This window comes from Ursus americanus, chromosome 11, assembly GCF_024610735.1.
Source record: "Ursus americanus isolate L20-20 chromosome 11, mUrsAme1.1.p, whole genome shotgun sequence".
Classification (NCBI taxonomy): Eukaryota; Metazoa; Chordata; class Mammalia; order Carnivora; family Ursidae; genus Ursus; species Ursus americanus.
Window position 1 is genome coordinate 68,797,609 of NC_142137.1, and position 26,380 is coordinate 68,823,988.

At 47.1% G+C, this 26,380-nt stretch overlaps 2 protein-coding genes across 5 annotated transcripts in view; one reads left to right on the plus strand and one right to left on the minus strand.

Moving 5' to 3' along the window:
* SLC22A3 (solute carrier family 22 member 3) overlaps positions 1–11,801 on the plus strand; it is an 86,992-nt gene extending 75,191 nt beyond the window's left edge. For both annotated transcript variants that reach the window (XM_045805482.2, XM_087865634.1), the window contains 4 exons: positions 3,954–4,062; positions 4,803–4,915; positions 7,643–7,742; positions 10,208–11,801. In XM_045805482.2, coding sequence (XP_045661438.1) covers positions 3,954–4,062; positions 4,803–4,915; positions 7,643–7,742; positions 10,208–10,268 — 383 coding nt within the window. In that variant the 3' untranslated portion in view covers positions 10,269–11,801. The remainder of the gene's footprint in view (positions 1–3,953; positions 4,063–4,802; positions 4,916–7,642; positions 7,743–10,207) is intronic.
* A 644-nt stretch (positions 11,802–12,445) lies between these two features.
* PLG (plasminogen) overlaps positions 12,446–26,380 on the minus strand; it is a 38,855-nt gene continuing 24,920 nt past the window's right edge. For all 3 annotated transcript variants that reach the window (XM_087865633.1, XM_045805481.2, XM_087865632.1), the window contains exons 11-19: positions 25,330–25,511; positions 23,673–23,821; positions 22,694–22,787; positions 20,571–20,691; positions 19,091–19,165; positions 18,319–18,459; positions 17,309–17,415; positions 13,454–13,599; positions 12,446–12,840 (exon numbers count right to left, since the gene is read on the minus strand). In XM_087865633.1, the coding sequence (XP_087721759.1) occupies positions 12,679–12,840; positions 13,454–13,599; positions 17,309–17,415; positions 18,319–18,459; positions 19,091–19,165; positions 20,571–20,691; positions 22,694–22,787; positions 23,673–23,821; positions 25,330–25,511 (1,177 nt within the window). In that variant the 3' untranslated portion in view covers positions 12,446–12,678. The remainder of the gene's footprint in view (positions 12,841–13,453; positions 13,600–17,308; positions 17,416–18,318; positions 18,460–19,090; positions 19,166–20,570; positions 20,692–22,693; positions 22,788–23,672; positions 23,822–25,329; positions 25,512–26,380) is intronic.

Below are 26,380 nucleotides of genomic sequence, written 5' to 3' on the forward strand. Positions count from 1 at the left end.
TATGTAACACCTATTGGTCAATACACGTCTTTTTAGTATCTATTAGTGGCCACCACTAAACGAGGAGTGGGAACAGAGCGGTGAGCAAGCTAGATGTAACTTCTGTGCTTGCAGATAATGCACAATTTAAGTAGAGGGGTACAGATGGGGGACAAATTGGGAACATTGGAGACTTCACTGTTGTTTCCATTTTACTTGAACATTGTATCACTTTGGCTTAATTCCCTACCTGGAGGTCTTCTGTTCTCATGGCATGTGGAATAAGAATTTAGTATTTGTTGCACATGAAATTAGGGAATTGGTTAATGACTTATGGGTGGAGAAAGGTTAATGACTTATGGGTGGCCCATCATTTCATGATATAATGTTCCCCTGGAAGATTCTCTCTGGCCCCAGACTGATTGGGTGATTTTGATGTGCGCCGCATTCTGCGTGATCCCAGAGAGCATTCTAGACCATAGATAGGTTCACAACAGCGCTGGAGTAACTAGATGAGTGGGAATCAAGCTATTTTGTAGAGAACACTTTCCTGTATGGAAAAATATAAGGCAAAGAATAGACTTTTCTGTTTGCCCTGATCAGTTTTATTTTGAAGGCATAATTTCCTGATTTCAGCTTTAGAATAGTTCTCAGCAATATTGGAAAATGATTATTATGCTCTTATTCTGGACACAGATTATTGGTGTGTATTCCCAGATTCGGCTGCTTGTATACTCATACGTCGGTCATGATTGGCAAGAATAAATCCACATCCCCAGTGCTCCTTGTGAGTAACCACATTTTAAGAGCAGTTCCTCACTTCCTTGGCAGCCCTTCTCCTAAGAGAGCTTTGGACTTGGTTACTTGGGCTGTTGAATTAACATTAGAAAGACTTCTCCTCTCAGTCACTCTTGACGTCAGGAACAGGACGGCAGCCCCCGGCAGAGAATGCTGATTAGCCTTTTAGAGGAATCAGCTCTAAAATTATTGAGAACAATTTAACTGGCTTTCCCTCCACTAAGCACAACTTTTTCTGGTCTGAAGAATGAGATTCAGGAAAAGGAAAGCCTTTCTGGCTGTCTCTTCACTTAAACCTCACTGCTTTTGACCCAAATTTTTGAACTCTGATTAAAGCCTGAAAATTGGAAGGTTTTCTTTGTCCGTAGCAGTCTGGTCTGCGTCTTTCATTTGGGTTTGTTGAGTACGGCTACAAACCTAGCCGTTTGCTTAAATATTCTTTCTGAAACAGGAAGGCTGCCCTTTTACTTTTCTCTTTAAGTGAGAAGTCCGTCAATGTATCTTAATTTACATATCCCTAGTACAAATTTTCGCTACATTTTATTTCAGAACTCAAAGCAGAAGGTACATTCAGAGGAGATGTAAAAGCGTGTTTCTTTAAAATCCTGCATCCTGTTCTTCAAAAATGGAGCTATTATTCCCAGTAATCTCCAGTCCCTTGACCAAACCCCGGTTCAGAGGGACCGTCTTTCTCTGTGTTCTCAGGGCTCCGTGGAGAGAGTTCCAGCGTCAGTTCTCATTTGTGAATTGTCCCATGTTCTTTTGTCCTTACTACTGGAAGGTGTCTACTGCCGCGGCAAGATGAACGCAGCTTATCACTGGGATGACCCGAAGTTTCTGTTTGCTTCCTAATATTCACACATCATTTACGCTTCCTAACAAACTGCTTTCATTTCACTCTCTGGTTAATCAACAGTGTGGTGTCTCTGGGACTCGGGTTTTATTACACATTTTACCAAAATCTGTAGCTCAGCGTGGGTAGACGGTGGCCTCTGCTCTCAGAAGGAGTTGAGAGGCTTTCCGAGTCCCGTCAGCACGTAGGATACACCACGTTTCCCCAACGGTGTCCACGTGACCGCGTTTTCTGAACACGTTACTCACTTGACTGGTTATGTATCTGTAGTCACTGAGCTAATCATATGTTTCGTGTGTGTGCGTGTGTGTTTTCATTTGGTTTCTAGGGTTTTGTTTGGTTCTTTCCAGCACAGAGTTCTAGCCTTTATTGTACACGTAAACTGTCTTTGAAGTTGTCGACGGGACTCAGAGAGTTGTCTTGATTCAGTAGGGAAAAAACCCTTTAACTTAAGAACTTAACCTGGATAATCAAGTTATTTCCACAGTAGCAGGCGACATTCTTTGCAGCCCGAGAGCAGCGAAAGGTTGCCCGGTCGGGCTGGGACCCAGAGAATCTGGGCAAGAGCTCCCCCGTTCCGTTCCCTGGCACCTGGCACCGTACCACCTGCTCATTGAAGGCTGGGGTGGAATGCATTTCCTGGTCCCCCTCCCTGGCCTTCATGCAAAGGCAAAGCCTAAATAAAACACATGTTTACAACCATTGCATGCCAGAGCAGATGGCAGCCCGGCACATCAGCGCAACGCTGACCTTCCTCCCCCCCCCCCCCCCGGATGTAACTGTTGATGGGAGAGCTGCAGGTGTTCTCATCCGGGAAAAACGTCAAGTACACCAGGACATCCTCGGCCAGTGCGCAATCCGAATGTAATTTCATAGTAGTAAACTAGAGCCTCCCAGCAACGATCTGGATAGCAAACTCTGCTTTTCTGTGCTCGCCCTGCTGGGCGATTGTATCATTTAGTGAGTTTTAGTTTTTTGTTGTGGTTGTTGACTGTTCTGTAGCGAATACACATACATCTACTGAGCTCGATTCTCTTCTGTCCTCCTCCGTGTTCACACCTACTTTTCTAGCGAAAAATCATTTTTCGGGAAGGGGCAGTAATTCTAGGAGATAAGAGGACAGTTTAGTGCTGAGTGAGCATAAATAAATAATGAGTATAAAAGGTTTCATTTTCAAAGATGGAAGTCAGAACATCCTTAGCTTTGCTTTGGAGAACAGATAGGTGCTTGTTCGTGAGGTCCTATGTCCTCACACCCATGTCCACTAAGGAAGGATGACATAAATTGCACAACTCTTAAGAGATTTAGAACACTGACCTTGTAGGGCAAACATGCGTTATTCTTTTGTCCTTTAAAACTCGAAAGAAGGAAGATATTTATTGAAGAACATTTGGCTTTTTCCACTAGCTACTGTGGAGGAAAGGAGAATTTCCTCATATAACCAATGCGGCCCTAAAACAGTTCATTTTTATTTTTATTTATTTTTTTATGTTCAGTTAGCTAGCATATAGTACATTTTTGATGTAGCGTTCAACGATTCATTAGTTGCATGTAACACCCAATGCTCATCACATATCGTGCCCTCCCTAATACCCATCACCCAGTTACCCCATCCCCCATCCCCCTCCCTTCTGTAACCCTCAGTTTGTTTTCCGGAGTTCAGAGTCTCTCATGGTTCATTTTTAAATGAAGTAACAAACTAATCTTTAAGAATCTGGCTCTGTCCGGCTGATTTCTTGGGGAAGTAGCAAGATTGTGGGCATACACCCTAGTGATTACACAAGGCATATATGTCCCCTTCCAAAGGTCCTGCTCTCAAAGCCTTTGCTACCCTCCAGAAACCAACATCAGCTTCATGTCGATTTTTTCTGGTCTGCTAGGAGCAGCTATTCTGTGTGCTGTCACTAGGGGTGGGAACGGAGAGAGGACAAATGGGTGCCAGCTGTGATAATGGTTCTCAAGGGCCCAAGTGAAGAGCACATTCCAGACAAACAGCCAGGGCAGTCAGGCCCTCCAGGAAAGCAGTGCCTGGAACACTGTTTCCAGCCTAGTGGCCGCTCCACAAATGGTTCTTGAATCATATTCCCGTCCCCTAGCCCTGCTCAGAAAGGCGACCAGCACACCAAACATGAGCTATCATCCTGGTGGGTGTTGTTGCTGTTAAAATGTGGCCATGATATTACGAGGTATCTGTCATTCCTGCTTAAAATTAACAAAGGCGTAGGGCCCGAGAGAACACTCAGCAAATGCCTTTTGTTATTTTGTGATATTTTATTGAAAGCAGACCCCTAACTCTGCCCTTCCAAACTTTCTGTGTTCACAGGAATACCCTGGTTGAGAACCACAGTCGCCACCCTGGGAAGACTAGGGATAACCATGGCCTTTGAAATTGTTTATTTGGTAAATTCAGAATTGTACCCAACAACATTACGGTAATTCCAACCTATATGTCGTAGTTTCTCCTAAGTAATTCTGCAGCCAAACGTTTTGACTTAAAAGCCATGAAATAGTGTCCTTAACTTGGTGATATATTCGCCTGGGCTGAATGCAGCCAGTAAAGAAGATGTGCTCTGAGTTATGACTGCTTTCTGCATTGCTACCTTCCACATTTTTTGGTAGAATTATTTCTCGTATCAGTATCTTTATACACTGCTGTGGTTTTGTGGGATTGGATAATCTGGTCAGCGTACTTGCTCAGGTGTGGTTCAAACTGTCTTCATCAGCATCCCCCCGTTTAAAGGCTACAGCCTCTGTCCGGAGCACACACCACGTCTTGCAGCTGTGAGCAGCTGATCAAGGAGGGACAGAGTGAAGCAGTGTGCATGGGCTGCACTGGCCTCCCTTCCTGGGGGAGTGTCCGTGCACGCCTTCCTGTGGGGGGAAGGAGCCCAGGCGCCCCATCAGCCCTGCAGAGCGGGCTGGGGGTGAGCCACCGGCAGGAGGGTCTCCACCTCCCTGTCCTCGCTGTGACGCAGCCTTTGCCCAGATGCGAAATGGGGCAGAATGGAAATGATTTGCTTAGAATATGGGAGTAATAAATAGTTTTCAGAGGTAAAAACTATAGACATGGGAAATATTACTAGAAGTTCTTCATTACCTACAAAGCTGAATATTTTACTTATCTCGAATGTAGTTAAATGTTCTTTATTTAAAACAATTTTTTGCTCTACAGAAACTTTGGAGTTTCTCTTTGCTCAGGTTTATGTGATTTTGGGGGAATCATCGCCCCGTTTCTGCTCTTCCGGCTTGCGGCCATTTGGCTAGAACTACCTCTTATCATCTTTGGTAAGAAATCATTTTATACGTTATTCCTAAGTGCTTTCATCTTTATACTTTGTATTAATAGAACTCAATAGTGATTATTCGGTTTGCTGTTAATGAGATCGTTTAATTTTTTAATGACAACTGCTTGAGTTTGGGTGGCCCATCTGATTGCAATGAAATGTGAAACCCTAAGTGCTTTTAATTTGTTTTATATTAAAGGGTCATGATGAATCACGTTCAATTTAGCTTTCTTTGTTTAGATTCTGAGTTAAATTCCAGTACTATAAAAGTCTTATGATATTGGGGAGCAGAGCCAATAATTTTCAGGGGACCTTTCATTTGGACCTTTAGTTTGTTTCAAAATAAGCCTAAAAATGAATTATATTTTCAAATGCTCTGTATCTACTGAGATCATATCTTCACTTGCTTTGATGAGGAGTATCGTGTGCAGACGGAACAGAGGCCAGAACCCCTTGCCCGTGTACTCAGTAACCTCTGTGCTGGCCCGCAGGCTCATACCCTCCTTCCTGCTCCAAGATACACCGGCCGCGTGAGGGGATAGAACCATAGCTTAGGGGCAGGGGGCTTAGGATAATTCAGTCCAGTGCTTCTCCAGTGCTGTTCCAACATTTCTGCCTGGCTCTCATACCCACCTCTACCCTCCTCAGCAAGGAGGGACACAGGTGGACCCCTTTCTCACTTACCTTTCCTCCACCTCTGCGTCCTTACTCCTGGTAGAGAACGCTTTTCACGTGTTGCCCCGCAGTTAAATTATAATGCAAATATTGAGTCCATGAGGACTTACATCCTGAGTAATGCAAAATTCCTAACAGCGCCAGCTTGCTAGGGATGGTGAAGCGTCTACCCACTTGACACCACCGAATTCAGTAAAAGGTTATTTCAAATTATTTCGTGGGATCTGATAAAAAAAGCTGGGTGTTGGCTCTGTAGTCAGCATGGAAAAGCAAAGAGAGCGCTGTTGTTCAACCAAGAGCAAGTAGTCCGGGAGCCCAGTGGTTCCAGGTCTCGGCCTGGCCTCCAGGCGTGCCGGGAGAGCTGGACCTTCCTGCAGAGCCTGCCTGGGGAGAGAGCCACGCTTCCAAACCATCGGTCACATTGCAGTGTGATCAATACTGAAAGCAGAAGGCACTGGGGGAGCGCAGCACAGGGACAGCCGGCCTGCCTGAGTCAAGGAGGAAGAAAGAATGTATAGTTGAGATCTGAGATGAGTAGAAATTACCCATATAGGGAGTATGGCTGGGGCTCCAGGCAGTGGGGAGGCCAGTGAGAGGACAGAGACAGTGTGTGCGCTGGGGCTGGGAGGGAGGTGAAGCTGGGAGGCAGGCATGGGCCAGATCATAACGGGTCTTCCCTGCCCTGCAGTTTGCTCTTTATCCAAACAGCAGTGGAAGCTAAGGGCTCCAAGTTGGGATTGACAGTGCTAGGTTTGCATTTTAGAAGTCTCACTCTGATGGCCGATCTGCAAGTAGGTTGGAGGGGACAGTGCTGGCGGTGAGCCAGTTTCATCAGGGAAGGGCTCATGGCAGCTGGGGTTAAGGTGATGACACAGGGAGTGTTGGGCGTGGAGAGATTTGAGAAATACATTAAAGTAAAATTGGTGAGAGGGATGCCTGAGGGGCTTGCTAGAGCCAGAGGGGGGTGGGAGGGCCGGGCTCCGGGCTGGGAAAAGGAGGGAAGCAGAGCCAGTGGGTCTGGAGCTGGCAGGAGCAGGGCAGGAGCTCACTGGGCTGAACCGAGAGAGCAGGTGGAGGTGAGGCCCGACTGGCGGTGGTGAGTGCGGGTGCTGGAGCTGGCGGGCACCCACCAGCCAAGGCCACTCGCCACGTTTTCAGGAATGTTTGAGCCCAGTTGTTAACATAGCCATTATTAAAACACATTTATCAAATAGATTAAAAACAGAGGTAATAAATACTCAAAACCCATTTACATCTCACTGTTACGGGGTTCTCCAGGTTATCGTGGTCTAGTGTATCCTTCCCGACGCCTCGTGCGGCCCTGTCGTGGCACTAGCGTGAAATGCCCACGCGAGAGTCCTTACACCGTGAAAATCGGCAAAAGCTATAAATCGGGGTTTATTTTCTAGAGAGCTGGTTGGCACACATTCACCAGCGCAAGTGGACAGAATAGGGGAGGATGGTGTCTCCAGAATTTCAGTTCTAAAGAACAGAAAAGGCGGGGATGGTAACTGGAGGAGCACATGGGGTGGAGAGAAGGGTCCCTACCGATGAGAGGCTTGCGACTGGTTCAGTGTTTCCACCAACCAGTTACGGGCACTAGAGTGAGAGGGTGAGGAGCCCAGAAAGACTCCAAGAGATGGTCATTGGGCTGCAGTGGGGACAGGGCCAACCGTGTGACATGACCCAATAGGGAAAGGGATGGAGAGCATGCAGGAAAGGTCTTGGTCAGTAAAAGGAAACCGAGGGGATTCCTGTCTGGTGGCTGCCATTTTCCCTAGAATGGGGAGGTGAGGTTTTCTCTGAGGGCTCCGCTCTTAGGCACCCATTAAATAATTGATGTGTGCAAGAGTACTGGGATCGTGGGGCTGCATAGCGTCTGAGGAAGGCAGGGAACATTTCAAATCATGGCAGAGGAAAAGCAGAGAACTGATTAGGGTCACGAGAGGGCTGGTAAAGGTGAGTGAGCACAGCTGCTCCGGGGTTAGCCTGGAGGGGCGACAGGGGCTGGCTGTGCCTTCCTGATGCCCTTCTGCCCTTCCCTGTTCCGTAGGTATCCTCGCATCGGTCTGCGGTGGGCTCGTGATGCTTTTGCCCGAAACCAAGGGTATTGCCTTGCCAGAAACAGTGGACGATGTAGAAAAACTTGGCAGGTATTGTATGAAGTTTAGTGCATCTTAAATAAAAGCAGCGTTTCAAACTACGGAGGAAGAAATACCGTGGGAAAAATTGAACACTCATGGGGGGAAATGATTTGAACACTCATGGGGGGGGGGGGAATAATATTAATTCCCATCTCACATCCCAGGCAGAAAATTTGAAGTTGATTTAGAAGGTTAATATAAGGGGCGCCTGGGGGGCTCAGTCAGTTAAGCATCCGCCTTTAGCTCAGGTTGTGATCCCGGGGTCCTGGGAGGGAGCCCCGCATCCGGCTCCCTGCTTAGTGGGGAGTCTGCTTCTGCCTCTGCCCTCCCCTCTGCTCATGCTGTCTCTCTGGTTCTTGCTCTCTCTCAAGTAAATAAATAAAAAATCTTTGAAAAAAAAAGAAGGTTAATATAAAAAAGAGCAAAACTATAAAAGAATGTATATTATTTTTAAACGTGGATATGAAGAGGAAAACATTTCTAAATAAGGTGTTAAAACTCAGAAACAATCTAAAGGAAAGGAAATCTGAAGGAAAGTAGAAATAGCTGACATGTGCATCAGTAGGAAACTGATTATGGAAATGCTATTGTGTTGATGGTGTGGATTACTATCTAGAAATGAAAAGAATTGGGATATATCTGTGTGGAATGACATGGTAAGATCTTCAGGACTTATCACAAAGTGAAAAGTTGCTGAACAGTGTGTGATAGTATTTATTAAAAATCAAAACAATAGCAACCCCTCTCTGTAGCCAGATGGGAAGATAGAGGATGGAAAGAGAGAGAGATGATGCGTAGACAAATGGGTGAGTTGGACGGGTGGGTGGATGGGTGGATAAAAGATAGAAGATGGGTAAGGAGAGAGAGAGATTATGAGAGAGAGAGAGAGAGGAGAGAGAGAAGAGCATCTAACTCGTGTGAAGGAAAGTTAATATCCAACCAATACATAAACATGCAGAATTATATCAACAGAAATTCACACAACACAAATTCTTTCTAATTCCCTCTGCTTAAAATGTTTCATAATAAAAGGAGGAAGAGAGGATATGAATATGAGAATGTGTAGCAAAAGATCTAATACTGTAGTAGAGACCCTCTGGAGACAGAAATGAATTGGGAAGAAGACATCACTTTTACACTCTGTAGACTTGTGTACTATTTGATTTATTTTCTAATTACAACCCATGGCCTTGTATTATTTGCATAATTCAAAAACCAATGTTAACAGCCAATTTTGAAAATAAAATCAGTTGTCTAAATAAAGACCTAGAAATTAAGGACGTGAATCCCTGAACTTTAAAAAAATTTGCATCGAAAATATTTAGAAGAAGACTAAAATGTGAGTAACCTCATGGCACTCTTCACTCGTAGACGGGGAACAGAGGAGCAGCTGGCATTTTTTAAGTGCCTGACGGTGGTTTCACATATGTCATTTTATTTAATACTCAAAGCGATTTTGGTCAATTGCAGTTCTTATCCTCACTCTTTTAAGTGCTAGGACGTCTGTGCTGGGAAAGGTTCACAACTTCTCCACGCTGGGGGTGGCCGATGCTTCCCAGCAGGCACACGTGACTTGGTTGTTTGTGTGCTTTTCTTACTACTTGAGTTTTCTCTTCAGTGAGGTGTCATCCGGCTCCCCAGAAGAAGGCAACCATTGCTAAGTGTCTCATGAGCCTTTTACCAAACCTTTAAAACCTATACACTGATTTCATTGGATTTTATTGTCCTGTTTCTTGATGCTGTTTTGAAAAATGTGATTGATTAATCATCCCAGAACTTTCCTAAGAAAAACTTATCAGTGTATTTAAAATAAAACCATTGGCTCATATCTCAGCAGCTGACTTATAACAGGACTGGCCAGTCAGAGGGCAGGGGGACATTTGCCCCATGAAGTTGTCCAAACAGATTCTTACGCTTGTTTGGACAGCAAGGGATGAGTGATCGCTTATTTCTCACCCAAAGCTCTACCTGTTTTTCACCCTAGAACAATGCTACCTGAAATTCAGAGTGAGATGGAAGATTCTCTTTAAGATCTTGCCATTTTGCTGATCGAAATTAAGACATTTATAAAAGGTGTTAAAACTGTGTGAAATCCTCTTGAGCGTTCTACCGTTGTAAGGCCCTGCCTCATCCAGAAGAGAGGAACGTTTTGCTAGCTGTGTCTTCCTAGACAATTGCTTGGTTTGTATCCGAGTTTGGAGGCCACGTCAGGGTGGGTGGCATCCCGACCTGTCCCATAAAGAACTTACACGCTACAATGCTACTTAACCCTGCCTGGGGAAACAGGTAAAAACACACACACGAAAGCCCTGGGAGACAGTCATTTTCATTACCTTTGAATTGGGTTTTTTATGAGAAGTTATGCATGAGTGTGTCTGATGAAAACCAGCTATAATGCTGAGTAGTAGCAAGAAAACTGCTGGAACTGGTTGTATATTTCATGAGGACTTTCTCTTTTCTCTTTGTTCTATTAGTCCGTATTCCTATAAATGCGGCAGGAAAAAGAAAACTCAAGTTTCCAGCTCTCACCTTTGAGGCCCCCTGCCAAAGACGAAAGGAAGGCGCTCTCTAGGTTGACCCCTCCCACGGAACCGACGTGCCTCGCAGACACACGCGTGCCCATTGCAGCTACGTCATGCTGTATGCCTCCAAGTGCTTGTCAGACTGAACCAAGACATCCAGACTATCCGGAGTATTTTTATATAATGCGGGATGAATTAGGATTTAGAGCGCTATTGACGTTTCTGGGAACACGGTATGCGGCTGGTTTAGCAAAGAGCCTGTTGTGTGGACAGCTCCCCCCGAGTTTTTTTCTGAAGTTGGAGCCGTATCTCCGACCCATTCAGTGATAGAGGGACAAGAGGAGCCTTCCCCAAATTCTCACCACCGCGGTCTCCATCACGGAGGCAGCATGTGCCAAGTGGGGAGCGGGGAACTGGAGGCAGAAATGGGTTCATCAGACTTGAGCAAGGAACTGAAGCTCTGACCTGCGTGCTCTGAAGACTGTGGGGAGGATGAAGATCTGGAGATCCTGTCCATGAAGGGGCTGAATCGAAGGACCTTGGGCCACACGACACTGAGCCTTTCCTTTCTCTGCTCGTTTTGAGCTCGGCAAGCTGCTGCAGCATCTGGGCTTTCTGGCATGTTCAGGCCTGAGTCTATCATTAGGAACAAATCCGCTGTTCGGTTGGAGGATTTGGCTCTATTATTTCGTCCTTTGGTTTTGGGCCTGCGATGACTCGGGATAGTTTGGGTCCTACTTTAGTGAACACCGAAAGCCACACGCTCGGTTCTTTATTGAACGAAATCCATGAATTATGATCTCCTGGGTCTCCATTTTGATCTTAAAGGGATATTTATCTTGTATTTGTGAGTTCAGTTCTAGGATGCTGCCCAAGGTCAAGAGTGAAAAACATGGGACTGTTCAATCGTGACCCTTTTCAATCTTGACCCTTTTAACTTGTCTTGGGAAGAAGCTTGCATTTTCATTTAAAAGGAAGGTCAATTATATCCACGTGTTGAAGAATTAGCAGAAGCTTTATAAGTGATGTCGTAGACACTAATAAGGGATTTGATCTTTCTTTTTGTAACTGAGACTTTTGAAATGTGGAGCTTAAAGGCAAATATGCGGTCTTTTCTGTTTGTTCTGCCTTATCTGTTATATTCGTTGTATTTTCAGATTCACTATATATCTTATGCAGAATTTTTTAATGAACTATTTTGTGTGGACAGACAAAATGGACACCTAGGGGAAATCTTGCCAACGAAGAAGAAAATTCTACGCGAACACGACAATACGTGCAATGTTTGTGCCAACTGTAAGCTTTTTAATCCTTAAAGCACAACAGAATTGAATATGAATGTTAGATTCTTCAATGAACTAAGCACTGCTCCTTGGGGACTAAATGCTGCAGTCACCTATATTCATGCACACTTGCGTTTTTGCTCTCTTGGCATTTCTCTTCGCTGTAAGATGACTGTTCCTCCTTGGTACGCTCACCTTGGAATTGTATTTCGAGCTGATATTTTGGTTCTGGTAACAATAAAGTATTTTAAATTGTCAAGTAACATCTGTGTCTGTTCTCTCTCTTCCTCTTGAACACGTGTCACCAGAAAACTCTATTCCCACATGACAGTGTATATTTCCTATCTGGGCAGCCAATTAGCAATGGAAATTAAGCGGTCCACCTTCAATATATGTTCGTTGTTCCTTCAGGGGCTCTTGGTACCATTCCTAGATTCAGATGTGACCCAGAATAGCATTCAGCGTCTCTACTGGTCTTGTATTACACTTGCGATGCCCGTTCCCTTCACCGTGTACAGCTCTCTGCCCAGTGTCCCCTCCCTGTGTCGGGCTAACGTCAAGTTGTCAGTAACAGATTTCATTCCCAAGAATAGAATGTGTTCTCATGACTCCCATACATGCTGCAGCTTCGAAAACATTCGTCTCAGTGCCAGAAATAAAGACCTTAAAAGATGTATGTCTAGCCATCTTTTGCACACAAGATAAATATATGGGTGACCTACTGGGACTTCTCTGCTCCCTTCTCTATGACCTTAGAGGCTTCATGGTCCTTTTTTGCAACTATGCCTTCTGAGAAAGAGAGAAATCACCTAAGCCTGTGAGAGTTACACTATTTAACATCGACAGGATAAACGAAGAACATGAAAACAATGAAGTTCAAAAAAATTAAATCAAAGGAAGGACAGAGTTCATTTTCAACAAATGTTACAGACGTGTTACTTTATTATTACAGAATGCAACAGTCCACGGTCGGGGAACATTAATGCATGGTAATACTAAAAACGCGGAGGTATTGGCAGCGGATGGTATAAAGTACAGTGTCCTAGTTTGATTACCGTCAATTATTCCTGAGCACGCTGACTTCCCTACCCGTGTTCCAGCCCCTAGATGTGTTGAGGAATCACTCCGTCTCCCATCCACTTAATTATTTCTCATTATCCCTTCAATCCAAGTGACAAACGTTGACACACGGACATAGACACCGGGCTTATTGGGGCGGGCGCAGCCAAGACCCCACGAAGTGACTCCTTGTAAAATGTACTTGTCCTTCTCGAAGCAAACCAGAGGCCCTCCACTGTCACCCTATCCAGAGAGAGGGGGAAAAAAAACACATGAGGATTAAACCCCCATCCTTTTATTATGGGATGTCATCCTTCTATTATCCGAACGTAAGTTTCCCCAGTATTTGAGCATTCTCTTCCAAGTAGAAAGGAACTTATTACTAGATTATCTGAGAATCTGCTGTGCTTCAGTATTTAACAAAGTATATTTCTCAAAACCACACCATCCAGTGTTCCTGGGGAAAAACTCCCGTGAATACTGTACTCATCCCTTCCTGCCTTGGGGCTTCTCGCAGGCAGAAGAAACCCCAAAAACAATTGCAAAGGGGGTGCAGTTGGTCTTTGTCTCCCACTGTCCCTGCCCAAGAGTCCCACCCAACAGCACGCTCCCCGGACGATGCGTGGGCTGGGGCAGTGACGGTACTGAACGCCTCCCTCACTACCGGTCTGGAACTCAAGGCCCAAGGAAGTCCCCTCGGTGATCTCAGTCCGAATGCAGTGATAGACCTACAATGGTGCTGGGTAGCATCTGGATGGTGGCCTGCAGCTGACAAAGCCTTCCGGAATTTGCCATTTGGGGGCTGAAATATCTAAAAGGCCAAGACAGGACAGCAGAAGATTGATTTTGTTCTTACCTGACAACTGTCGGTGCCTCCCGCCAAATTCCCAGCGCAGAGCTCCGTTGACTTGACCCTCCCGTTCAGATACTCATAGCGGTTGCAGACTTTGTTCTCGATCACAGGCAGCTGGGCTTCCTTGAGCAGACCCACGCCAAAGGTGCCTGTGTTTAAAAAGATCGAAGAAACGGTTATACCGGATCCAAAACATGCCCACAAGGAACCTTCCAGAAGGACAGAGCAGCAGTGACGATCTCTTGTTTGCCGTGAGGCTGGATAAAGCAAGAAGTCAGTTCCTGATACTACTGGAATGCATTTCATGTTAACCCTTGAAGGTATAGGTATTATAGAAGATTTCATGTTCCCAAGACCTGGATTCAGTAATCTGGGTTTCTTGACAGTGTTTGGGGGAACATGTTGTTATTTTTCTTTTTTAACTATAAAGAAATATTTTTCGGGGACGCCTGGCTGGCTCAGTCAGTGAAGCGTCTGCCTTCAGCTCAGGTCATGATCCTGGGGTTCTGGGATCAAGCCCCACATGGGCTCCCTGCTCAGCAGGAAGCCTGCTTCTCCCTCTCCCTCTGCAGCTCCCCCTGCTTGTGCTCTCTTGCTCTGTGAAATAAATAAATAAAATCTTTTAAAAATATGTTTTTCAATATGTAAAGAGACTGACAAATCCGTTACTAAAACGTCTATTCACTCAGTCTCTTTTAGATGCTTTTTTTTTTTTTACTATTTATGTTGCACTATTGTTTTCACACAACCTTATATAATAAGGGCTTTCTTAGAATGCTGTAATCTTCATAATTAGCATGTTAATGGGGGAGGGACTGCCATAGGGGTGGGGGTTTCCTTTTAAGGTCAGGAAGTGTTCTGCAAATAGGGGTGGGGGGTTGCACAGCTCTGTGACTATACTGAATGCTACGTACTCTTCGAAACAACTAAAATAGTAAATTTTACCTTATATATATACTTGACCACAATATAAAAATAAAGAATAGCTGTCATGTACTGGAATCAACCTTTTCAGGCACAACCCCGTGAGGTGCTATATCTCATTTAACCCTTGCAGTAGTCCCACGAAACAGGCACTTCTGTCATTTCTGTCGCACAGAGAAGGTAGCCCAGGCTGGGGGGTGGGGGCCGTGCAGTTTGCCCAAGATCACCCAGCACATCCGTGGAGGAGCGGGGACTTGAACTTGGGTCTGTGACGTCATTGCCCCAATTCTTCACTCCCCCACAGCTGGGCTCCTACAGTAGCTTCCAACTTTCCACATCTTTGTTCACACATTTTATTTATATTCCCTAATATTTTCTTAGTTCTGAGTTCCCAGAAATTATATAGACATGTTTATGGCTCCCAGTTAACATTGCCAAATTATTTCCTAAAAGGGCATGACAGTGTAAAATTTCACTAGGATAAAAGGCCACTTCACCCCACACTTCTGAGTAATATTTTTTAAATACCTGCTAATAAAATAGGTGGAAATTGTCCTAGTTCATTTCCTAATTTGCATTTCTTTTCCAATTAGGAAGAGTAAACATTCTCCCGTGGGCTTATTTTACTCATGGTATTTCTTCTTTTGTGAAAAACTACTTCTTTTTTTTTTTTTTCCACTTTGGCAAATCAAAATGGAGCACTTGCAAAATAGCCAGAGGAAATGCCGCTTTCCCAGACAGACACCCCTGGCATGTTTCCGTGTTTTCACAAATAATCCAGTTTTCCAATTTTGCAAGCCTGCCTTAATGTGTGCCGAAAAAAAAAAATCTTTGCTAGCATGGAACAGCGAAGAGATGAGGGACTAGTTCTTCTCTGAAGACTTTGAACACATTTGGATAACTTTCTTGAGTTCGGAAAACCTGGCACTGGATCCAGAGTTGACAGGAGCACGTAAAAGGACCACCTTTTGGGAAGGAGAGGCTTGTCCCAGCCCTGGCTGGGCAGAGCCGCTGTGGAGAACGGGCCGAGGAAGCACTGGGTAGGGGGTGCATTACTAGAGTAGATGTGTGGAGGGACCAGCCTTCTCAGACTCTTTTGCTGAGAATTAATGTATCCAAGTGTCTTGCTCTTGCATCTGCTTTCTGAGCAAGATCCATCCTGACGCTGCTGGTGACAAAGTCCACCAAAAGCTGCTGTGAAATTGGTGTGGTCTGTGCAGAAGTGCTGTCATCTTGTGGCCACAGTCGGGATGGCACCTCGGAGGGCCCGGAGGCTGAAGGTGACCTCGGGATGAAGCCCTGATGTCAGGGCCTGTGGGGAGGAGGAAGCAGGAGCTCTGAGAGCACCCCGTGAATGAGCTAACCTGAATGAGCCCCTGGGCCTGGATGCTTACCTTGCTTTGAAATAATAAAGTCAGGGAAAGCCTGGAGACCAAAGGGGAGAACAGGTGAGATTTGACCTCACACCGAGAAGCTAAGAACACTAGTCTGATGTGATTACTGACATCAGAAAATCAGTAAACAGGTGTGACTTGTTTTGGGGACTCCTCCTGATTCAGTGAACATACAGAGAATGGTCTTCTCCCCGTGGCCACGAGCGTGAGGCCAGGGAGGACGGCGGAGCCTAGCACAGGGCGGTAGTTAGGAAAGTGTGGGTGGTGGGTGGAACAAGCAGCAGCAGACGGGCTTTGAGGGGTCAGGCTGCCGGGTGCAAGGTCCAGCTACACACGGGCTGTGTGCGTGCACTTCCCAGGACATTGCCCTGCTCATCTCGGAGCCTCGATCCCTCATTTGCAAAATGGGAACAAATATACCGAAGTCATAGAGGGTTGGTGTGTTTAAATATTTTTACATGCAAAACGCTGGAACAGCCTGTCATATCCATGGTGACAGCGTCATTTGTGACGGTTCCCTTTACTTCTCGATGCTCACAGATCCCAAAGTACAGAAAACAGGGGAATGTGCAAAATTCAGAAGGTGAGGTTTTACAAATGTAGGAAAAGTGCAGAAAGAAGGAAGACAAATCCGAAGTGATTTAGACCAGTCACTTTAAAAACCACAAAACCTGTTTTGAAATGAAAGCAAATGCAAAAGAATAATGTGCAAATCACAGTTTGAAAACCCAGGTTTTATAGATGAGGCTTCTCCAGGCCAAATGGCACAAGGAGGTAAGGTAACTTGTCTGGTTTGCCAGCGAGTGGCAGGGCCAGTTTTACTTTGCAGGGTTCCTGACCCCCCTCCTGTGCCCTCAGCAACACCTCTCAGAAAGCAAGGCAGAGATCAAAGACATTCATTCTCACAATGTTTCAGGGCCCAAGTCTGATGGGTGTAATTACTTACTCTCAGGGCCTACTGCAAAGAGAAGACGGGGTCCCCAAAATGTAGTACGGGGGTGCTGATACAGGACCCTGCATAAATGTTTCCCATCTCACGCACACCCCACCAATACCAAATACCATTCCAGGATCGAGACCTCTCCTCCTTTCCCCGAGCTGTCAGTCCGTCCCACCACCACCAGCCTCTCCACACATACAAGAGGCATGTGGGTATTTGGGAGCCAAGCTTCGCTGTAATTTTGGTGGTTGTTTCAGTGTTTGGGAGCTCAGTATGGCTAACTTCACATGGAGGCTAACCTCACATGGAATCACATGGAAAATAATCAAACAGCCTCAATTTGTAGGCTGGCTTCAAAACCCTACTAACCTGGGGCTGCAATATTAACGTTGAATTTATGGGCCAAGGGACTCAGAGCAACACTACCCCATCCCTCACCCATGTCCCTTAACGACTGATTATGGACACCTAGGCAGGAACCCAGCCAAAGTCAGGAAAGGTGGACCTCACTCCCTGGTAGAAATCTGCACAAATGGACAGGTTCTCACGAAGACTAGAGGTCTAAACCAGTTCCTGTGTGCGTCACAGGATTTATCTCACCTTGGGTATCTCCCCAGCCAGTGATGTAGCATAATGTCCGGTCAGCAACCACGTAGTTGGGGGATGGCAGACAAGCTGGGATCACCTTTGAGGTGAGGACGGCAGGGCTGAAAGAAAACCATCCAAAGTCACATGTGCCCGCCCCACCAGGGTACATCTGCCGTCCATCCGCTGGTCGCTCACGACAAGGTGCCACCTGCCCAGAGCCCCGGGACCCTCTGAGCTGGCGTTTCCTTGCTTTGCTGACACAACACAAAGCAGAAAACAACCTTTCCCCTTGTGCTGGCCTAGCCCGTCCTCACCACTGTCGGCGTCGTCCCACTGCCATCTGGAAGCCACCAGACATGGCACCTGTGTTCTCTGCGCCTTGCTGACTCGCCCAAATGTGCCTGTTCTCAAAATAGCTGTTCATTTAGCTTTCTCTATTGGGACCTGTTTCCAAATATCACTAACTTTAAGTAACATAAGCAAATTTATCATTTTGTCAGACTTCATAAAATTCTATTGCAACAGGGAAAATAAAAACAAGGATAGAAAGAATTTTCATTTATGAATTGCGTGTGTGCGTGTGTGCGTGTGTGTTTATAGTATAGCTTTTTAAGTGCTCTGAAATACATCATTTCATTTGCTTTTCCCCAAACATATTATCGTCTTGAGAGGGGAACTGTCAACCTGGAGGAACTGCAGAATTCTCTGATTCTGAGTGTGTATCTGCCTCCTGGCGAACGTGAAGTGAGAGTTTCGGGAGTAACCACGTACTTCATGCTTCGGCTGATCCTTTCTCCACACAAAGAAAATGAATCCTGATGCCTTTTTTCAAGAGCACAGCCAGAGTGTGACAGAATGGGGCAGAGCCCAGATTTTTTCAGTTTCCCAGAGCCCTTGTGCGCCCCATGTCCTAGACGGTGCCCCCCACCCCGCTTCTCCCCTACAGCCCTGTCTCGCTCATGAAACCCAGGCATAAACGAGTGCCACCAATCTCGGGGTAAAGCCCACGGGTGAGCTGGTACCTCTTCAGCTTTATCAAGGCGATGTCTGCACGTGTGGGCTCCAAGAACAGCTTGGACGCTTCTATCTCCTGAACATCTGATTCAAAGTTCAGTTCTCGGTGTGCCCCCAGGATGACCTTATATGCTGCAGGCCTTGGGGATCTAGGAAAGATGGTGACATTAGGAGCAAAATAATGTGCCAGCCCCTCATCACATGCCTTTCTGAGTCATAAACATGGCATCTTATCCCTACTTGGCTACCCACGGTCAGTGACCTCTGAGTGGCAAGAAACAAAGTTCACTGTTTATCTAAATCTGGCCACGAAGGACTGCTCTTGGGGCTGCTTTTGGCCTAACCACAGAGGGGAACGAAATCAATAGTGAAGTCAGTACAAGAGCAGGCACCCCTCTTAGGAGAACCAATGCCTGTCACAATGAGCAGGTCTTCCTGCCACTGACCCAGGCCTACAAACCCACCTGAACTGGGTCTTCCTTCTTTGTTTCTCTCTAGAAATGTTCCCCTCCTTCCTCATCCAATGGCCCTGGCAATTCTGCCTCAGCCTTCACATCTGCTCCCGGGTCTCTAGTGTCACTGCCATGGAGGGAAGGAAGGAAAGGAAGGGAAAAGAAGGGAAGGGAAGGGAAGGGAAGGGAAGGGAAGGGGAGGGAAGGGAAGGGAAGGGAAGGGAAGGGAAGGGAAGGGAAGGGAAGGGAGGTGAGAGAGAAAGGAGAGGGGGAGGAAGGGAGGGAGCCTTTAACTCAAGTCCTCATATCCATTGTCCCCCAGACATACCTCTCCAGGCAGTGGGCAGCCGTCAGCACCCACTCTGGGGATACTAAAGTCCCTCCACAGAAGTGTTGTCCAAATCTAGAAGAAAAACATGCCAAATTTTAGTTCAAACCTGACGATATGTTCTACAGAAAGCCAGAAAGAAGAGTTCACTTGATTTTGATAATGATGTTCCCAAAGGAAAAGGCTACCAGCCCATCATCAGGACAGCCAGAACTCTGAGCTGGGCTTCGGTAGCAGATTTTCCAAAAGGTCTCATCCTCACCACACTTTAGATGGTGGGGGAAGGCTCAGGCACAGCCTGTCCACAGGAGAGCAAAGCCACCAGCGGCAACAGGAAGCCCACATTCATGGTTTGGACTTGTTGGCCTCAGACTCCAACAGAAGTGACCAGTCAAAGATCACCCCCTTGAGGCCTCTTGTCTTTCTTTATGACAAGATCTCTGCAAGGCTTACGAGTCATTCTTCAGGGAGCCAAATGGGACCCTAAACAGCTGTGAATACTGGGAGTCTGCTCATTTAACCCTCTTGGCGTGAGCCGCTCCGAACGAAGCCCATCCTAACGACAGCAGGCACGGTCACCTCAGTCAGGAGACAGAGACCAGCACAGTGTGGGAAAGAAAGAATTTGAAGTATGTGAAAGGTGAAGGTCTGCAGAGCAAGGAGTTAGTAAATGAGAAGGCAAAGAAAGGAAAAGCCAACTCAACAAAAGAATGAAATACACTGAAATCAAGTTTATCGATGGCATCTCACATGCGTGGGGAAGGCAGGCAACTGTGCACGGGAACTGAGTGTGCACAGGGGCCCTGGTGTGGAAACGAGATGACGAAGCAACACGAAAAGCAGATTAGCCTGTTTCACACGTGGGCTTTGTATGAGATGCCCAGGGAAACCGGACCTATGAGAAGCTCATGTCCCTGAAACAATCACCCGAACTTTCTGGGTTCCATAGAATTGGAACCGGTCCCTCTTAAATCATGGTGATCCTGAACTATCCTACACGGAGGGGATGTGCTTGTGAATGGGTGAGCACCTTCTGATTAAATTTAGTGATTCACGAAAGTGTAAAAAAAAAAAAAACTTGAACGGTGGAAGACTCTAGATATAATTTTGTCCATGCCCCTCCCAACATCCCACATTTCTAAAAAGACCCCATTCCCTTTGTCCTGCAATGGACATCTATAAAACCCTCCAGGCATCTTCAATACTTTTCCAGCAATACGGGAACATGGTGTAAATCGCTATATCGTAGATTTCGACAACAGCCGCCCAGATCAAGGAAAATATTCCAATTTGGGCTATTTTCAAAGTAGAGAACCTAGAAAAATATAATTTTTAAAATTTTTGTAGCTGTCTTTCCTTCTAAGAAGACTATAAAGGCAGGTAAGGATTCCTGAGATGTGTGGATTGAGTGTGAACACAGAAAGGTTTTGCGGGGCTTACACAGAAGAATGCAACTAATTGTTTCTGGAAATACCGTTACCTTGTTCTAAGACTGATTTGCCAGGGCCAGGAATGTGGGTTGGCCACGCACCCACCGACCACCCTTCCAGGACATTTCTTTGGCTCCACCTGGGGCTTCCCGCAATCGAATGAACCGGATGCTGTGGCACGAAGTGGAAACAAGAGTCACATTTCAAGAAGGGCAAGCAATTGTGTCACACGACGCAAGAGAAGTCAGTGGGTCACGGCCAAAGCACTGAGCTTCTGGCACCTCAAAGCCCAAACTAAAGAGCGAGATCATAAGCACCTTTGGATATTTTTTTCTAAGTTTCGAAAGTGACAGCAGACAACACAGAACCTTCTCCTTTCAGAAAAGTCTGAAGACTTCTGTATTATTTGGTGGGGGAGGTGGGTTAAGTAGACTGGTATTAGGTGGTAGAGCGAGAGCTTTGCTGAGAGGACCCTGACTGACACCAACTGTCACTCTGACCTGATGTGGTCGATCGAGGTTCCCATCTTCATCCTCATCGCCCTCTGAGTCACATAAAGTTTAATGAAAATTGTTACTTGTCAGCCCCGTTGAAAGGCACTATGGGTATTTTTTTAATGTGAAGCTCCGTGTGTGCATATATGTGCACATGTGCGTGTTTGTGATTGTATGGAGCAGAGCTACTTGTCCTAACGTCTCTCAGCCAGCTTCTGGACAGGACTTCCAAGACTAACCCTATGCCCAGGGGTTGACTGACATTCCCTTGCCCATACACTCTATCGACCTAGACGACAGGGGTCGTGCCCCACCTTTGGTACCACCCACTAATGCCCAAACAGCGCCAGCCTCTAGAAGGCTAGAGCACCTGGTGGTGGCCAAGGGCTGCGCCTGGGAAGTCACCGTACTTCTCCACGGGAATCGAGGAGAATCATCCCAGCTGCGGCGCCCGCGGCAGGAATGTCAGGCTGCTAGGACAACTCAAAGACAATCCTGTCAAGTAGGCAGCCTGTGCAACATGGAGAACTGGGCCGGAGGAGGCAGCAAGGTGTTCCAGAAGGACCAGAGCTGAGGATCGGGAGTGACCAGCTGAAGGAGAGGCACTAACCCCATTCAGGGCCTTTCAGATGAAGGGGCCACCAAGAGAGCTTCCATAGAACAGAGAAAACAGCCACTCAAGAAGGATTCAGCTGTAAACTCACCCTAAATCCAGACAAGGAGCCAGGACGAATCTTGCCCGTCATGCTGGCCTCTCTTTCCTCCCCGCTGCTCTACCCAGGGGTGGCCCAGGAGCAAACCGCAGCAGAGTGGCTCCCGTGCTCTACCCCGTACCCCAAACTCCTCCCCAACCACCTCTGCATGCTTGTCTTCACTGCCTTTGCAGCTGGAGTTTCTCCCTCCCAGCTCCAGCCCCTCCACATGGCAACACAAGCACGAGCGATCAAGCCATGCAAAGGAGAAGTCCGGCCTGGTTTTCTGTAACCAAGACAAATTCTGTTTGCAAAGACAAGTCAGCAGAAAGTAAAATAGGGCCCAAATCGAAGTGGCTTATATTGTTCTCCAGACCTACCCATGGATTTGTTATTCCAGACTTTTCCTCTTTCCCTGATCCAAGCTTCCTGCTCCCTAGAAAATCTCAGGGAAATGAGGAAAGACCCCAGACATGTTTTCTCTAAGTCACGTGGCTAAGGTATAGGTAATGAATAGTAATCTTAGGATAAAGGAGATTTGGGGCTTACTAAAAATCGACATTCCTTCTCGTTGAGTTCTCAGGATGACAATCTATAGGTTTACAATGTTTATTATATGTTTGGCTGTTTCATGGTGTTTGTATATTTTTTTACTTCTCAGCTGCTGGACGAGCGAGCTTCCTATCCAGGGGCGGGACTCTCAGGCGTCCCACGCGGGACGCGGTGTGTTCAGTGAGAGCGTCCTGAGGCTGTTGGGATCACCTGTTTGCTCTTCTGGACGATTGTGTATTTACTCTAGTTAAGGTGGCAGGGAAGGGGGACGCCCTAACAAACGGGGCCACGGGGAGGACAGAGTCAAGAGGCCCACGATGAAGAGTGGGCAGCCCACTTGCGGTGCTCAGCTTCAAGCTGAGCAAATCCGTATCCGGGAGGTGGTGCTGCATTGATCTGAGAGGCCATTTCCTTACAGAAAGGAAAGCAGCTTACCACACTGAGGGATATCGCAGTAGTCGAAGAGCTTTCTCGGATTCATCGTGTAGCACCAAGGACCATTGACGTCGCCGTCAGGGTTACGGCAGTACTAAAAAAAAAAAAAAAAAAAAGACAGTTGGGACAGAGGGGACCAGGCAGAGTGGGACAGAGAAGGAGTTCTGACAGACGTGTAACTGCTGTCCTTAGAAGATGGGGGCAAAGTTATTCTTTAGGATGTTATAAAACGTTTGACCTAGCTTCTTTAAAGAAACTGTGAGTGACTCCCCTGGAAGGAGGGGACCTGAGGGGTCCTGAGGTAGAGACGACATAAAGGGGCCTCCCCTTCAGCAGCCCGTGTCAGGGGACCTCTGAGAGAGCAAGAGAGGGCCATGGACATGGCTGACTCGTCTTGTCCCTGGTTCACCTCAGCCATCTGCTACCCAATGACACCTGTGTGCTCTTGGTTCAGAAATTCTTCCCAAGAACTGTGCCCATTCCATGGGTCAAGCCATAGGAAGGCAATGTCTTCCCTTTCCTTTCCTACACGTACCCCCAACGTAAACCATCCCACAGAGTGTGTGAGACTAGAGGAAACTCTACTATGTGGAGTCCTCATGGCACATCCACATTTTTTTTCTAGAAAAATTTGACTAAAAGGTCATGAAGTTCATCCCTGACCACCAGAACGTAGAAGACAAACACTAGAAACTAGAAACAGCACAGAGTACTAAAAGTAAGCAGGAAATGTCCCAAATGCAAACCAAATGAGGAGCCTGTGGACAGAGGTCACAGACACGGAGGTCTGCTTGCCCGCGCAAACCGTAGTGGCCATGCTGTAGCCAGTGACACGGAGGCTTGGTTCCTGAGACCTCTCATCTTCCCCTCTGCCGCCACCAAGGACCAGTCTGGCTGCCTTGCCGTGACACAGGGCCAGTTCTGTTGGCAAAGACTGGTCAGCAAGAGGCAAAATGGGGTTCAAATCAAAGTGGCTCACGTTTTTTTCCAGACCTGCCCGTGGATTTGTCTCTGGGGTGAAAATGCTGTGTTTGTGGGGCTCCTGGGCAGTCCACTCCTGGCACGGGATGCCCAAAACAGTGGCTGCCTTCTTGCCCCGGTACCCTTTGCCATTCCCAAACATGCAGTCTGTGAAAGAAGAGGAAACGTGTGGTTACGTGTGCCCGACAGACCCAGGATGCTAGGGAACACGGGCGGCAGCGCTAGGACTCTCAAGTGACAGTTTCTGCGGTCCCATCCTTAGAGCACTGGAATGCTGACAATTCCAGCAAACACTGCCTAGTTTAACAAGCTACTGGAAGCGCTACTGCCTGGGAAATAATCACAAGCCAAGATGTTAGCATGGAAATTTTGGCCAGGACACGAGATAGTCAATTTTCTAACAAGCCGAGTGGTAAGACAGGGCACCCAGTGGGGTCACATCCAACAGATGCCACTGGGATCTGTCACATGAGCCTTGGACACCACATTCTCAACAAGGGTAGAGAAAAAAGAATGCGAATTTTAAAGGACTCTTACAAAAGATAGCATTTTGGCGAGAGCTGTGCTGTGAGTTCCCACCCTTTGGGGTGAAGGGGTTCATAAAGAGACAACTTGGGCCCCTTCTGCAAGCCCATCCCTTGCCCCAACCTAGAGAAAGGGGACTTCCACAAGACCCCTCAGAGAATCCAAAATGCAAAAGCTGGGCCAGCTAGCTTCTCTGTCAAGCACGGGGGCTGTGCTGGGCGGCCTACAACCCCGAAGTTGGCCAGGCCTGGGGTAAGGGAGTTACCCACACACCGAATGGGCAGCAGGCACATGGGAGAATCAAGGCAGTCTTATCTAGGAGGGAGACCCTCCTGGGCACAGAGCCCACAGTCTCACCGAGAGAGGAAAGAGAGATGTGCCCCACCGGTTCAAGGGAACAGTAGGTGAGGTTGTCTGGCACTGCGGAGGGGCCAAGCCCACCTCAGGGTGCAGAGGGCTCTCAACTTCAAAGCAAGTTCTGGTTTTAATCATTACCCTCTGGAGGACTTTGAATTACCTGAAAGTGGCCAGACAAGTCATGGACCCTGAGTTTTCATGCCGGGGCTAGGGTGGGGGAGGGGGCTAAGGGGGCAGGAGACAAGCCCAGAAGCAGCTGCACTCCAAGGGCCGGGGAAGCACAGAAGGTGTAACCAGGTCTTGCCTCCCACCTCAGATGACACCCACCTCCCTGTGTTGAGCCCCAGTGACCCTGCAAGCCATGCAGCCACCCTTCCAGGCTTGTGCTGGAGAGCTCCCCTGATTGTCCTGCTAGCACTCCTAATTCAGTCTATTCGAAACCATATCCAGCATTTCTATTTCTCCATGGAGGGGACAAGGGTTTGCCCAACCGGCCAGCGCCGCCCTGATCAACCTCTCAATCCACGCAGGCTCAAGCTTTATCCATCGCTCAGAACCAATTAGTTTTCCCGTCCTACAAGCACAGCCCGGCCACGTGGCACCAGCCACAGCAGCTCTGGCTCCCCCGATGGCACCCTGAGGCTTGCCCCCACGTGGCCGACCCTCGGCTGGTGCTCAGCTCCCCGTAGCGATAAAGTGCCCTGTCTCCGTAGGTGGTCCCCCTCGTCACCCTGACGCCCACGTGCATAGCGGTCTGCTCGCAGACTTCCCACCTGCTTCAGAAGGCTCCTCTCCACTCGGAACTTGGGGCACAGTCGGGGAGTTGGTGCCACTCTCTTCTGTGTCTAAGCATTTTTTCAAGTTACAGAACTCCCAGCGGACAGACGGGTCAGTGGTGTAACACCAAGGACTTATGTCACCATCTGGATTTCGGCAGTAGTTCATGGTCAAGCCGCTGTAAATTCCACAACACAGGTCAGGAGAGGTGGAGAATCTTCTGGAGCGCTCCCGCACCCTCAGCATTTTGTTATAACAGATGTTAGTAAGTGACTTTGAAATATTTCCATTAAAGATACCACAGGTACCAATTATTATTATCACGTGACAAGCACAAATGGCTGTCAGCTTCTCAACGACTGGGTACATTTAAAACATAGATTCTAATTTTTATTTAAAAAATCAAAAGTAATATGTGCTCCATATAAAAACTGAGATAATATAAAAATGTGTAAATGAAAGTACCCAAATGTCTTCCTTTCCCTGGGAATGGGACGTACATTCCCCCGGGGATAACGAATATTGAATTTAAAGTGCACATTTTAGATTTTTTCCCATTGCTCATGCAACTATCTCTCTCTATCTCTGTATAAATACATAGAGCTGTGTAAGCTGGAACTAGAACTTATTTCCCTGAGGAGGAGCGACATTTTGAACACTCTCAGGTCAGTCCCCTCCACCCACTGACCCACAATGTTGTTAAAATGCTACGCACTTAGCATGAAAATACTATAACTATCCCACCTGGTAGGCCAAGTGGGTTTGGGCTTTGAGAGACTTATGGAAGCTTGCCTGGAAAACAAGCTCCCAGGCCAGATGTGTTTCTAAAGGAAGCCTCCTGGGGAAATGCAGGGGCAGAGGGGCGGGGGGGGAGAGGCGACACGGGGACCCCAGCCTCCCCTCACTCTACACCCCCCTCCACTGCAGCCATGTCGGATGGAGGGATGCAGATGACACTAAAGGAGGAGTGACAGGAGGTGTGTGGGTGCATGAGGGGTCTGAGGACTTACGGGAGAGTCAGAAACAATTGGGGAAAAGGCACAGCAG